This window comes from Jaculus jaculus, chromosome 17 (genome assembly GCF_020740685.1).
Source record: "Jaculus jaculus isolate mJacJac1 chromosome 17, mJacJac1.mat.Y.cur, whole genome shotgun sequence".
NCBI classification, from domain to species: domain Eukaryota; kingdom Metazoa; phylum Chordata; class Mammalia; order Rodentia; family Dipodidae; genus Jaculus; species Jaculus jaculus.
Genome location: NC_059118.1, coordinates 57,356,109 through 57,370,087, shown reverse-complemented (window position 1 = coordinate 57,370,087; position 13,979 = coordinate 57,356,109). Strand labels below are relative to the sequence as shown.

Below are 13,979 nucleotides of genomic sequence, written 5' to 3'. Positions count from 1 at the left end.
TCTAGTGGCAAAAACAAGAGAAACCCTGTGTCAAAGAGGAGTCATCTGACAGCATCCATATGTATACCATGACACTTTCACACCTACACACACGCACTCAGAGAGAGAGAGAGGGAGAGAAACACACAAAAATAAAATAAAAAAATTAAAAAGATTTTTCATCCTTTTTTATCTGTTACAAGTTGAATGCCAGATACCTAATAAATCCTGTCAACTTTCAGTGGTGCTGGCTCCAGAGTCCTCCTGACACAAATTCTCTATTTCTCTTCATGTCACTGAATGCATTCAGTGGGAAAGTTCCTCAATATCATGTGGTAAATCTTCTGGTGTCTGTTTCTCCTGCCAAGGATTCACTTTTCCCACTTTCTTCACATGAGAAGAGCCCCTTCGCTCTCAGAACCTTCTGTTAATTAATGAAGGGGGCCATTCTGCTGACCTGAGTATGGGAGTTGAGAATTATCTTCTATACTTCAGGTCACTATTATGAATTCTATTAGCAGATTTTCCCATACCTCTCAAGTCCATCATTTTCTCTGCTCTTTCTCCCTAGAGCCTCGGCCAACAGACGTCAACATCTATCACCAGTATGGCACCATAACCCTCTACCAGCCACGTGGTTGATTCCATTTATATTTTACAGGATAAAAGTAACTCCTAAGTGAAAAAAAAAAATGCATGTTCTAATGACAATAGGCAAACTCACATGATCTCAAGAGGGGTGCCAAGGTCTAAGAGACATCTTTCAGGACCCTGTTCCAGGCCCTGCACAGTCGTTTGGATTTGCCACAGCTGTGGCTGCAATTCTGCCTCTGGGATGTTGAATTCTTTTCACTCCCTCCATTCTAGCAAGGAAGTTATGTCCTCTGATTATTCTTGTATTAGAAATTCAAGCAGGGGTGTGTTTCAATCACTAAAATATGTAAATACTCACGTAACTTGGAAATACTTTATTCCATAGTAAGGAAGTTGGGGTGGCTGTGTCCTGTCAAGAAAGCACTCAACCTTTCCTTAAGAATAACTCTTAGGCCAGGTGTGGTGGTGCACGCCTTTAATCCCAGCACTCGGGAGACAGAGGTAGGAGGATCGCAGTGAGTTCGAGGCCACCCTGAGATTACATAGTGAATTCCAGGTCAACCTGATCTACAGTGAGACCCTACCTCAAAAAAAAAAAAAAAAGAAAAGAAAAAAAAGAAAGAAAGACTTAATAGCCTTATGTTTGTCTGCTTTCCATTGCTGTAACAAAACATATAAGAAAATCAGCTTATAAAAAGGAAAATGTGATCTGGAAAGATGTCTGAGCAGTTAAAGTTCCTTGCTTTCAAAGCCTGCCTACCTGGTTTTGATTCCCCAGAACCCATATAAAGCTAGATGTATAAAATGGCACATGCATCTAGAGTTCCTTTACCGTGGCAAGAACACTGGGCATGCCCATATTCATTCATTCATTCATTCATCAACTCATTCTCTCTCTCTCTCAAATAAATAAATAAAAATATTTTTACAAAGAGGAAAATTTGGACTGGAGATATGTCTCGGCTGATAGGGCACTTGCCTGCAAAACCTAACAACCCAGGTTCAATTCCCCATTACCCATGTAAAGCCAAATACACAAAGTGGTACATGGATCTGGAGCTAGAGGCCCTGGCATTCCCATATGTGTATTCTCTCTTTCTTTACAAATAAATAAAATATTTTTTTAAAAGAGGACAATTTTATTTTGGATTTTCACTCCATGACCAATTATAGTTAGTCCTGTGGCTTTAAGCTTGTAGTGTGGCAACATGTCATGGGAGAGGATGGGGCAGGGCCAAGCTGTTTACCTCGTGGGAGCTGAGAAACAAAGAGGGTCAGGAGAGCTTGAGGTCCAGTAGCCCCTGCAAAAGCATAGCCCACGTGACCTAACTTTCTCCCCATTGCCCCTGGCTCCTAAGGAGCCCATCACCTTCTAACAGTGCCACGGATTAGACACCGTTTTAGCATGTGGGCTTTTGGGGGGCATTTCAAATCCAAACTATTGGAACTCAGTAGATATTGTACTTTTTTTTTTTTTTTTTTTTTTTGCTACTGAAATCAGTATAGTGGTTCCTTAAAGATTCTCCCAACTTTAAACTTATAAAAAAATGTATAGCAACACTCTAGTGTAATAGCCCAGGATGGGGGTGGGGATGTAACTCGGTGTATAAAGTACTTACCTCACAAGCATGAAGACCTGAGTGTGAACCCTAGAACCCACTTAAAAAAACAGGCAAGGGGATGCCTACTTATAAACCCCATCACTGGGGAAGTGGATTGGTGGCCAGGTGATCTAGCCCAGTGGGTGATTTCTGGGAAAATGAGAAAGCCTGTCACCAAAAAAAGAAAAAAATATATATCATGTTCCCCAGGGATAATGCCCAAGGTTGTCCTCTGGCCTCTGGCCTCCACATACACACATACATGAACACATGCCTATGCATGCATACAAACTAAAAGGCCAAGAGAGAGAAAAATGCACTTGTAAAGTATCATGAAAGTGTCACCATTAACCCTGGAGGAGAGGCATTTCCTGCCTGCGCAGATTTCAGTACTTCGGCTGGTCTGGACAATGCAGGGCAGTAGGGGATAGTGATCGCTGAGCGATAGAGACATTGGCTCTGCAACTCACGGTTGGGGAATGTTGTCTCCCTCCCTTTTGCTACACAGACAATGTTGTAGCAGTGACATCTGTTGAGTCTTAGTTGAGCAATTCCCAGACCAAGCGTGACAGTGACTCTTGTGAGAGTCTGCGGGGGGCCTTTCCTGCCATTGGATGGAGTGGGTTCCATGCCAAGCGAGCCTCTGCCCTCCTCATTCCCATCCCCCTGCCGTCTAAGCGAAGGCCTGGCAAATTTGGCTGGGACAGGTTGGTTGCCGTGGTGCGTGCCTGTAACCCCAGTAATCCAGGAGACTGAGGTAGGAGGATTGCTTAAGACCGGAGGTTGAGCCAACCTGGGTGACGCAGTGGGACCCTACCTCTTTAAATATAAGCATATCGATGGGGGTATTCTGAAACACTGGGGTTTGGCTGGCTGTCCCTAAGCCTTCAGAGCACAACAGCATGACTTCTATTCCAAAGGGAAAATGGAGCCCGAGTCACGTGGTTCAGTTATCTGTCACCATGGAAAATGCTGGCCATCTGTGAGACTCCCATTTTAACATGTTTCTCTCCCCCCCCCCCCTTTATTTCCATCTCTTCTTGGGAAAAACAAGCTGAGGAAGTGGAGAGGCTGGCAGCCATGCGTTCCGACTCCCTGGTCCCAGGTACCCACACCCCGCCCATCCGGAGGAGAAGTAAGTTTGCCAATTTGGGAAGGATTTTCAAGCCTTGGAAATGGAGGAAGAAGAAGAGTGAAAAGTTCAAACACACGTCAGCAGGTAAGACGGTTGCTTGCTTCATTTCTCACCGGCCGTTGGTAGATTTTGATTCTGGATCTTAATTTGTAGAATCTGAACCCCCAAAAAATTCTCAAGCCTTGGAATTGCTCTTGTCTTTACTCCTCAACATGGGAAGAAGTGGCTTTTAGATCTGCATTTTCTCATCTCTCATAGGAGGCTTTTTCTTTTTGTTTTGTGTGTGTTAGGTACTTTTTAATTTAAAAACCACCACATTTATTTGATCTATAAATAAGCCAGACTTGGAACTCTACCTTTGCTATAATTGAATATTTTCACCCTAGCCTGACAATCCATTTTTGGTTCTTCACCCTGACTTTCACTCCTCTACTGAAAGTCAACACACAGCAGAAAATGAGCGAGGCATGGTTGCTGCCAGATAAGAACGGGTTATTTCATGGAGGAAAAATCTTGAATAAATGATTCTTGGACAAGGCAGGGAGAAAACAATAGAGATGAATCATTGTTGGAGTGACAGAGTTAGCAGTGCATTTCCCAGCTCTGTGGCCAGTTGGAAAGTGTAGGTGAGGTCAGTACAGCCAGGGTCTTCTCCCTGCTACAGCCAGGTTCCCTGAGTTCAAATTCTACCTTTGATAACTTGTGGTTTCTGGGACTTGCTGAGTTTATTTGATGGTGCCTCACTTTCCTCATCAGTAAAGTAGGACATACACGGGCTCATGTTTGTAGAGACGATTTGTGGCAAGGACGTGAGGATGTGAAGGGGGAAATGGGCATCAGGTTGATGTGAGATGAGATGGTGGTCAAGCTGTGAAGACTGGTTTTGATTTTGTCTTAGTTTTTGGCCTGGCCTACCAAAAGACCAGACATTGGGTATCTTATTTCTCACCATTGGAGAAACTAAGAATCCAAGATAAGTTGCAATCAAGGTAGGTTTTTTCCTCAGACCTTTTCTGTGGTTGGCAGGTGGCTGTCATCTTGCTAAGCACTCATAGAGCTTATTTTTATGTGTATATACACGTAGAGACTTCTTTCTGTCTAAGGATCTCTTCTGACGAGGGACTGATCCTATCAGCGACCCTACCTATCTTGACCTCACCTAAACTTAATTACCCCCAAGGACCCTCATCTCCAGGTGCCTTCACATTTAGGCTTAGGACTTCAACCTATGAGCTTGGGAGGGACACAAGTTAATCTGTACCCAATTGGTTTCCATTACTTACCCAGTCCCTTTCACCCAGGCAAACACAATCTTTTCCCAAATAAACCTTGAAATAAGAGGGGTTGCCCTAATTGGACCTCAGTGTTAATCTATAGATCCAAGAATCGTCATGCCCATCACTATGTGGAAAGTGACTAACACAGAGAAAAGTTTAAAAAAGAAAACAACCTGTGAAATACACACAGTTCTCATGATAGACACCCTTCCTTCATGTTTCTGGCCCATAGCTATGCTTTGCTTTTTCCTGAGAGGAGAATAGGCCTGCATCTTATTAATCTCTAGTTATGGCCCCTTTGACCAAGTTCCTTAACCACTGCCATCACCTTCCTCACACCATGGCATGATTGTAGAAGGTCAAATGAAGGTCATTCTTGACCACCTGCAAACCAGAAGGTGACTTCGAGAACAGCAAAACTTCCCCCTTGACTAAGACAGAAAAGGCAGCTGGGCCATTGGACAAGCTGGTGCCAAGTCCAGCAGGAGAGAAGTACCGGAGATCTGTAGCGCAGTGGAGAGACTGTAGCTCACAAAAACTTACTTTAATCCCATCACATGGGAGGCAGAGGTAGGAAGATTACCATGAATTTGAGGCCAGCATGAGACTGTAGAGTTCCAGGTCAATCTGAGCTATAGTGAGACCTAGCCTCCAAAAAAAGAGAAAAAAAAAAAACTAAAGCAAAAATGTATTTATTAATTATCTCATAAAGAACCAAGAGAGCCAGGTGTGGTGGTGCATGCCTTTAATCCCAGCACTCAGAAGGCAGAGGTAGGAGTGTTGCCATGAGTTCGAGGCCACCCTGAGACTCCATAGTGAATTCAAGGTCAGCCTGGGCCAGAGTGAGACCCTACCTTGAAAAACCAAAAAAAGAAGAAGAAGAAGAAGAGGAAGAAGAAGAAGAAGAGGAGGAGGAGGAGGAGGAAGAGGAGGAGGAGGAGGAGGAGGAAGAGGAGGAAGAAAGAACCAAGAGAAAGGTGCTTTTGAACTCCTAACACAAAGAACTGGTAATGTTAAGGAAAAGGAAATGCTAATTATCCTAACTGGGTAGTTATCCATTGTATACATGTGCCAAATTGCCATGCTTCACCCCATAAACATGTGCTACTACCATGTGTCCACTAGAAATTAAAAACATGTGTTCACTTCGACAGCACATATACTAAACATGAAAATCAAAGGGGAGAGGAAATCTAAGAGAAACGTATGCTAGAGCCAAGTCACGGATAAGACAGAGGACCCAGAGGGTCGTGGAGGAGTCCAGTGAGCATGAAAACAGTGACGTACCCCACAGAGCCCCTGCCTGACTTTGCAGTGCGAAACATCTTGTGATAATGCACACACACACCTGACCGTGGAGCAGTGAACACATTTCCTCCTGGCCGACCAGAGGCCTCACAGAGCAGTGCTGGCAAAGCCACGGGAACAAGAACACCGTCCTTCTCCCAGGATTGATCACACTGACCTCAAGACACCTCAGAGTTTGTCCTTCTGATCGATGCAAATATGGAACCACATTACTCGTGAATCATTAAAAATCTGAACACTGGGCTGGAGAGATGGCTCAGCAGTTAAGGCGCTTGCCTGCAAAGCCTAACGACCGGGGTTCCGTTCTCCAGTGCCCACATAAGTCAGATGCACTGAGGGGCGCGTGCATCTGGAGCTTGTTTCCAGTAGCTAGAGGCCCTGCTATGCATCCATTCTCGCTCACCATCTCTCTCTCCTTGCAAATAAATAAACAAATAAATAAATTTTTTATCTGAAAACTTTTTTATTTGGGGCCAGGAGAATGGGTCCAAGCATGTAACTAGACAGCTTCATAACTGTAAATCCTTGTCATTATCTGTAGCAAGTTTCTGTGACCCCTACAGCCAGTCTGCTTAATTTAGCAGCTGAATGTTTTGTTTACATGTGGGTTATCTCTTTAAGAGACAGAGCTCCTGACTTAGAGCAACTAGAGGCTGCACTATAGAACATCTTTATATTGTCATAAGTGGGTGAGCATAGCACATAACCAAAGCAGCCTTTGTTCTTCTCAATTAGATTCCAGAATTTCTTAATTTTGCAGAAGAGAAATTATCTAGGCTAGTTCTTAGCCCAAAGGAATGATTTGATATTATAAGGGTGTTCAACATGATGAATTGTATATAAGTTCAAGTGACACTTTAAAATGCAGCGTTTCTCATAAGAGTCACGGGTAAAGCAAACAAGGAAGAGAATTGAGGGGATATGGAAATGCTAACCAGTTGACTAGTTTTAACTGCTGTGCATCTATTCATCTCATGCTGTACTATTAAAGAAAAAAATGTTTGGCGCTACTTCTTGAAGCTGGTAAGACAGACTTATTGTAATAGGTACAGAGGCCTCGGCAGTGGGGTCTTGTAATCAGTGACAGATTGGACTCTCCTCTGAAGTCTGACACATCCTGGGAAACTGAATGAGTGTGGGATGAGCTCAATGGGTAGAAAATTCTTCAAAGGAAAAGCATCAGGAGTTGGGGCAATTCTAGTTGAGAGCTTTCTTTGCTGAAAACAGGCCAAAAGGCACCCCAAAGGAATCCAAAAAGTAAATCCAAAGTAAACTTGACCTGTTGTGATTTCTCACCTGCAATTTGCCACAATTAGTTGCACTGTAGTTTTTACTACAGCTAAAATCCAGGGGCACTTATGTCTGCGCACACTCCTTCAAAGGTTCACACAGAAATAGGGCTCATAAATTACATCACACTAAGAAAGAGGAATCAGAAAATCGTGATATCAATGTTTTCCTCAGCTTTGACATCCATCGTTACATGACTAGTAAAGGCAGACCTTTTATTGTGTGGTCTGAGCTGGAGATGGGTGTGCTTGAAAGACCTCAAACCTTAAGACTTAGGGGTGATCCAGGTAAATGAAAGACTTTGTGTGACAAAGAGGGACCCTCTGAAGCATCCCTGTACTTTGAGACAATAGACGGTGAGTACTGGAGAGAGCCTAATGGAACAATTTCCCCAATGAGTAGGTAGGTCATTGCAGGCCTTGCTATGTGCCCCAGAGGCTCTGCCAGGAGCCTAAGGGGCAATTCGTTGGACCTGCCTGTTGTACAGGAATGAGGAGCAGGTGCCTATGCTGGGTCTTCACACCTGACATGGGAATGGAGAACGTTGATTATGTCCTTTCCAAAATAGCCAAATCAGTCATATAGAATCGGTAACGGATCTACACTGAATCTATAACACACCCCCTCTTTGCACCTCAACACCTTCCAAGATCCCCAGTTGATACCTGAAATCAAACATAGTATGAAACCCTGTATATGCTGGTTTGGCCTACACATACATACCTACAGTCATGTTTAGTTTGCATATTGACACAGTAAAGGAGTAATAGAAACTAATAAAACAAACTAATAAATCAAAAAAATAAATAAATCAAAATTTATAGCAATCTACCTAAATAAAATTTATGACGAGTGTCTGAAATTCCATCATAACTCTTATTCTCTGGGGCCATTAGGTGAAATAAGGTCCTCTGAGTGCACGTACTGTGACCCCAGGCCAGTGTGTCCAGCAAGCAAGAGGGCTAGTAATCAGCAGTGGGTGGAGAGCCGGAACAGTGTGCATATACTGGGCAGAGATGACTTAAGACCTGGGCTAGATGAAGTGGGATGGCTTAAGAGTTCATCCTGCTACACAGAAGTGGCATGCAATTTAAACTATATGAATCGATAATTTCTAGAATTTTCCATTAAGTACTTTTAGACCACAGTTGAGTTTGGGTAACTGAAACCTAGGGAAGTAAAATGGCAGCTGAGAGGAACTGCTGACCATGGCTTAAAGGGATGTGTTTGGGTCTCCAGGTGATGATAAGCAATGGAGATGCATTGATGAGCTTTGATCGTCTACTTGATCGAGTTAAGAAACACCCAGAGCATTGATGAGGCACACCTTTGGCTATGTCTTGGAGGGTGGTGCAGTCAACTTCAACTTGCTGGACAAACACCTGACCAGAAGCACCTTATAGGGAGGGGAAAAAGGTTTATTTCAGGTTTACCAACCCCAGGGGAACACCATCAGGATCAGAAAACACTGGCTCATTTCCGCAGATCCAAGCAGAGAGTCGCCATCAAACAGCCAACAAACACCAGAATGCTCAAACGGCAGAGCTCCTGACTGCTGCCTCCACACCTTAGGGCGGGACTTCCAAGATCTGTGCCCAGTGCCACCTCCCCCGAACAGAGCTTTGCCCACTGGACACTTTAATGACAAGCCTGAGTCTATGAAGCCATACACTGAAACAACCACTGAAGGATTTTTTAAAATTTTATTATTGACAATATCTATACTTGCAGTCAATAAACCATGATAACCCCCCTTTCCCGTTTACAGCTCTACTCTCCATCATATCCCCTTCCTCTCTCCTTCGGTCTCTCTTTTATTTTGATATCATACTCTTTTTATCCTATTGTGAGGGTCTTGTGAAAGTATTGCTAGTCACTGTGAGGTCATGGATATCAAGGCCAATTTCTGTCTGGACAGTTGCATTGTAAGGAGTAGTGTCCTTCCTTTGGCCCTTACATTCTTTCCGCCACCTCTTCTGCAATGGACCCTGAGCCTTGGAGGGTGTGATAGAGATGTCTCAGTGATGGACTCTCCTCTGTCACCTCAGTACTATGTTGCCTTTTGGGTCACCTCAGGAGTCAGCACCATCTGAAAAGAGAAGTTTCTCTCACCAAAAGTGAGAGTAGCATTAATATATGAATATGAACATAAAGTGTAGTGTTTTCAGGGCAGCTTGGTGAGAGTAATATATGCATTTAGCCAGACAAGAGCATGCACAGAGGGCTTTTTCAGAGACGATTAACTAAGTGAGGGAAGACCCCTCAATTTGGATGACACCCTCCCGTCAGCTATGGACCCAACTGACTAAGAGGGGGAAGAGAAAGCTAGCTGAGATCTAGCATTCTCTGCCCTCTGCTTCCTGGTCTTTGGAGGTGTGAGCAAGCCACCTGCTACCAGCCGCCCCTACCCTGATGGGCTTCTACCCCTCCAACCATGAACTAGAGCAAATCTCTCCTCCTCCAAGTTGCTTCTTGTTAGGCGTTTGGACACAAGACAGAAAAAGGACTAATACAGTAGCGATGACATTTCCATTCACTTGGAGGGTGTGGGTAAGGCCAGCGGTCCTTTGTTCTGGGTTGGTGTTTCTCCAGGCGAAGGAGAAACAAAAATGGCAAAGGAAGCTGAGGCGATTGTGCTCACCTCAGGCTGCCCCATCGTTCCCATGGTCTTGGCTTGAAACCACAGGAATGTGTTACCTCATAGCTGTGGATACCAGAGTCCGTAGTCACAGTGTCAGCAAAGTGGGTGCATCCTGAAGGTGTGAGGGAGACACCCTCCCACCTTGTCCCATCTGCTGGTGGCCATGGAACTCCAGTCGTTGGAGTTCATGGGCTGTACGACTGCCATCTCTGTGAACATTCACCTCCTTACCCATGTCTCATATCTCCTGCCTTTCTCTTATAAGAACATTGAGTGTAGGGCTGCTCCTCCAAACTAACCTCAATTCAATAATCCTGCACTGCCAGACAGTCATAGGGGCTCCTGCCTATCACCACTCAGAACCAGGAGACAGAGGCAGAAGGTTTGTTGTGAATTCAAGTTCAACCTGGGCTACATAGTGAGTGCCAGGCCATCCAGTGTGAGACACAAGCTCAAAAAGAAATACTAACTTTGATAAATCTGCAAGTAAGTTATTTCCATGTAGGTGACATTCATCAGCACCAGTGACTTAAACTGGACTTTGGCAACAACACACAATCCATTGATTGTAGAACTGAACATTAAGTTATAAATTTAGATTAGAAAGAAGCCCTTCTGGGGAGGATTAGAAAAGCCCATCGATTTTTAGTTCCAAGGAGACCAAAGAATTTTAAGCTGTCAGAGGAGCACAAGTACATGGGAAGGGCAGGTGTGGGGTGGTGGGTGGTGAAAAGAGCCGTGTTCTGTGTATGACAATGCCATACTAGAGACACAACACATACTAACCATAGAAGTGGGAAGCCCAGATGGAACAGTAAGTCAGGAAAATGGCAGTTGTCTTATTTAATTATTTTTGTTTTTTTATTTTTATTTATTTATTTGAAAGCGACAGACAGAGAGAGAAAGAGGCAGATAGAGAGAGAGAGAGAATGGGCGCACCAGGGCCTCCAGCCATTGCAAACAAACTCCAGACATATGCGCCCCCTTGTGCATCTGGCTAATGTGGGTCCTGGGCAATCGAACCTCGAACCGGGGTCCTTAGGCTTCACAGGCGAGTGCTTAACCACTAAGCCATCTCTCCAGCCCCAGTTGTCTTATTTAAAACAGAGTAAATGATCCAGCCTACTGGTCATTCTGCTTAGGTTCTGCTTTTCCTGAAATCCTCCAGCAGAGGTAAGCCAATCCTTGCCCCTGGCCTGTGAGTCAAAGACTTCCCTGAGCTTCCTGGCTGCCCTTTTCCTTGAGTTAGACCATCTGCCATCCAGTAATTGCTGGCAGTAGCAACCCCTGAACCCCAGGAGTCCCTCCCAGGAATCCCATATCTAGTGCTGTTCCCGTTAGATCAAATCCTTGGATAGAGTAGACAATGGCCATTGGATTCTGCCTTTAGATCTGGTGTAATAGGGCCCTTCCAGGACACTGTCCCTGATGACAGAGTGACTGACCCCTGGCTAACCCTAGCACTACTTCTTCTCTGCTGAGAATCCTGATGTGATTGGGGAAGGGCATTTACAATAATTTTTATTTATTTTATATTTTGTTAATATGAACTTTACTGTAGGAACAAGTCAAAATCCAAGTTCCAAGAGAAATTGAAAAAACAGAAGTGTGTTGGTCCCATTCCCCTCATGTTTTCCTCTCATATCCCCCTCTCGCCCCCATTCTATTGAGGGCCCTCCTCATTGGGGTTGTTGGCACTCATCATGGGGCTATGAATGCTCTGAAGGCAGACAATGTCTCAGGATGCTCCTTCCCTTCCTATGGCTCTTATCATCTTTCTACTCCCTCTTCCCCTCCTTGGAAGATTTGTTAGCAATCTAGCCTAAGATTACATCAGGATTTATCTTGACTTTTAGTTGTATAGGGTTGACACCCACTGGTAATAGCTAGAAACGTGGTCCTTACCCAGCCAGCAAAGATGAGCTCTGCCCTCCAGAAAAGCTCTGTGGACCATCCACCACTGGCATGGGTGCTGACCTGGGAGATTTCAATCTTCCCGCTAAGACAGAGAGAAAGCTTATGAGTTGAAAAAGATGAGGATTATTATGGTGATGAAAAAAAGAAGGATTATGAGAAAGAAGGAGAGGAGGAGAAAGGGGGAAAGAGATGGAAGAAGACTTGTGTGCCAGAAAGCGTGCTGGCTGCAGGCCTTTGCACCCTGATTTCAGTATGCCTTTGTTGTCCCCATTCTTTTTTTTTTTTTTTTTTTTTTTTGAGGTAGAGTCTCACTCTAGTCCAGGCTAACCTGGAATTCACACACAGACTCAGGGTGGCCTCACACTCACAGCAGTCCTCCTACCTTTGCCTCCCAAGTGCTGGCATTAAAGGCCTGTGCTACCACACCCAGCTATGTTGTCCCCATTCTTGTTAGCAAGATTACAGTATCTACTTGTTCTGATCCCAGTTGTAGCCTTCTGTAAATCTTAGGAAATTCATAACGGATCCCAGCTTAGCATGTTGCATTTATTTGTTTATATGCAGGATATTGCCATTGTCCATAAAATTGCAATGGTAAGGACAGTTATGGACTCTACTCCCCAGAGGTTGTGGTCTTAAAGGGCAGGAGACCCTGGTGTGCCTATATAGCCAGTCTGTCTGTCTGTCTATCTATCTATCATCTCACTGCCTCATTCTCTCTGTATGTCTCTCTCAAATAAATAAATAAAAATATTTCTTCAAAAAAAAAGTTTGCGCTGGAGAGATGACTTGCCCGCAAACACTAACTACCCAAGTTCAGTTCTCCAGTACCCACATAAAGCTAGAAACACAAAGTGGCACAAGCATCTGGAATTCATTTGGTGGCTAGAGGCCCTAGTGTGCCCACTTTCTCTCTCTCTGTGTCTCTCTCTCTCTCTCTCCCTCCCTCTCTCTCTCTCTCTCTCTGCTTGCAAATTAATAAATGATTTTTTTTTTAAAATGAGGAGGAGAAATTTACAGCAATCTCCAAAGAGAATGTGAGGTTCATGTTTTTGTTGCTTAATTGGATTGTCACACTTACTGGTGTTATATCTACAGTCATACCTAGGTGTTATTCCTCTCATCCATCCTTTTTATATCTACCATCATATGTGTTATTCTGCTTATCAATGTTATATCTACCATCATATGTAGGTGTTATTCCGTGCTATATGCATATTAGGCTAAATGACAGCACATACTGAAGATGGTTTTGTTTGAACAGAATTGTTGTTTCAGTTGCCAACTGTAGAACTGATTCTTAAACACAAAGTGTCCATCTTCCATCATAAGGTGTGTATGGCCTTGGGCTTATAAGGCATTCTGCATCAGGAGGAGGTACTGAGCCATGAGCAAGGGCAGATGGTGGAGCCCACCTGCTCAGTTACTTTGGTCAGGTTACTATTCCTTTCTTTTGTTCTCTCATCCCTAAAATGTGGATAAAGTTGGCACTTCATAAAGTTGTGAGGCTTAAAAGAGCATTTATAGAAAACTCAAGAGTACCTTAAACATTTATTAATTTCTCTTCTAAATATACATTTGGAAGGCAGCTACACTAACCACTATATCCCCAATGCCTAAATATGCATTTGGAAAACCTAAGACCAAGAGTCAGGAAGGACTTCTTATTTCATATCTTCAGTATGTGGGTGCAGAGGAGAGGAAATTTTGGCAGAGAATCACTCCAGGGCTGGGTGAAAGCCTTCTGTTAGACAGACTGAATCCTTCCACAAGCTTGGATTTTCTCCCTGTTCTTGTAGGTTCCAACAAGCTAGTCCACTCAAGCATCTCCTCCCCTCTCAGAATTCACAATGGAGTGAACAAGCAAGGCAGCCCTTGAGGAAGAGCTGCTTCTCTATCCATCACGGGCAGAAATGCGCATGACAGAGAAAGACGTGGTCTTAGGGTGGACATGGCCAGAATCACCTTGAGACACTTTATCGTGGTCAGAAGGATCAGAGAGAGAGAGAGAGAGAGAGAGAGAGAGGACATAAGGAGGGTGATCATCTGCTTATCTTCTAAGCCTGGACCCCTTTGAGCGTCCAGTGGGGTGTGGTTACTACCAAGGTGTGGTAAAGAACTATAAATGAAGCCCGTGTCAGGAGAAGCTGGGAATGTGGTCACTGTGGGGATGTAACATGCAGTTCTGAGACTTTTATTTTATTTTTTCTTTCTTTCTTTTGTTTTCTGAGGTAAGG

At 44.0% G+C, this 13,979-nt stretch overlaps 1 protein-coding gene across 10 annotated transcripts in view; it reads left to right on the top strand.

The window, feature by feature from the left end:
- The window catches only part of Phactr1 (phosphatase and actin regulator 1), a 541,488-nt gene that overhangs the window by 322,487 nt on the left and 205,022 nt on the right, over positions 1 to 13,979 (top strand). For all 10 annotated transcript variants that reach the window (XM_045136638.1, XM_045136634.1, XM_045136633.1 and 7 more), the window contains one exon: positions 3,229 to 3,393. In XM_045136638.1, the coding sequence (XP_044992573.1) occupies positions 3,229 to 3,393 (165 nt within the window). The remainder of the gene's footprint in view (positions 1 to 3,228; positions 3,394 to 13,979) is intronic.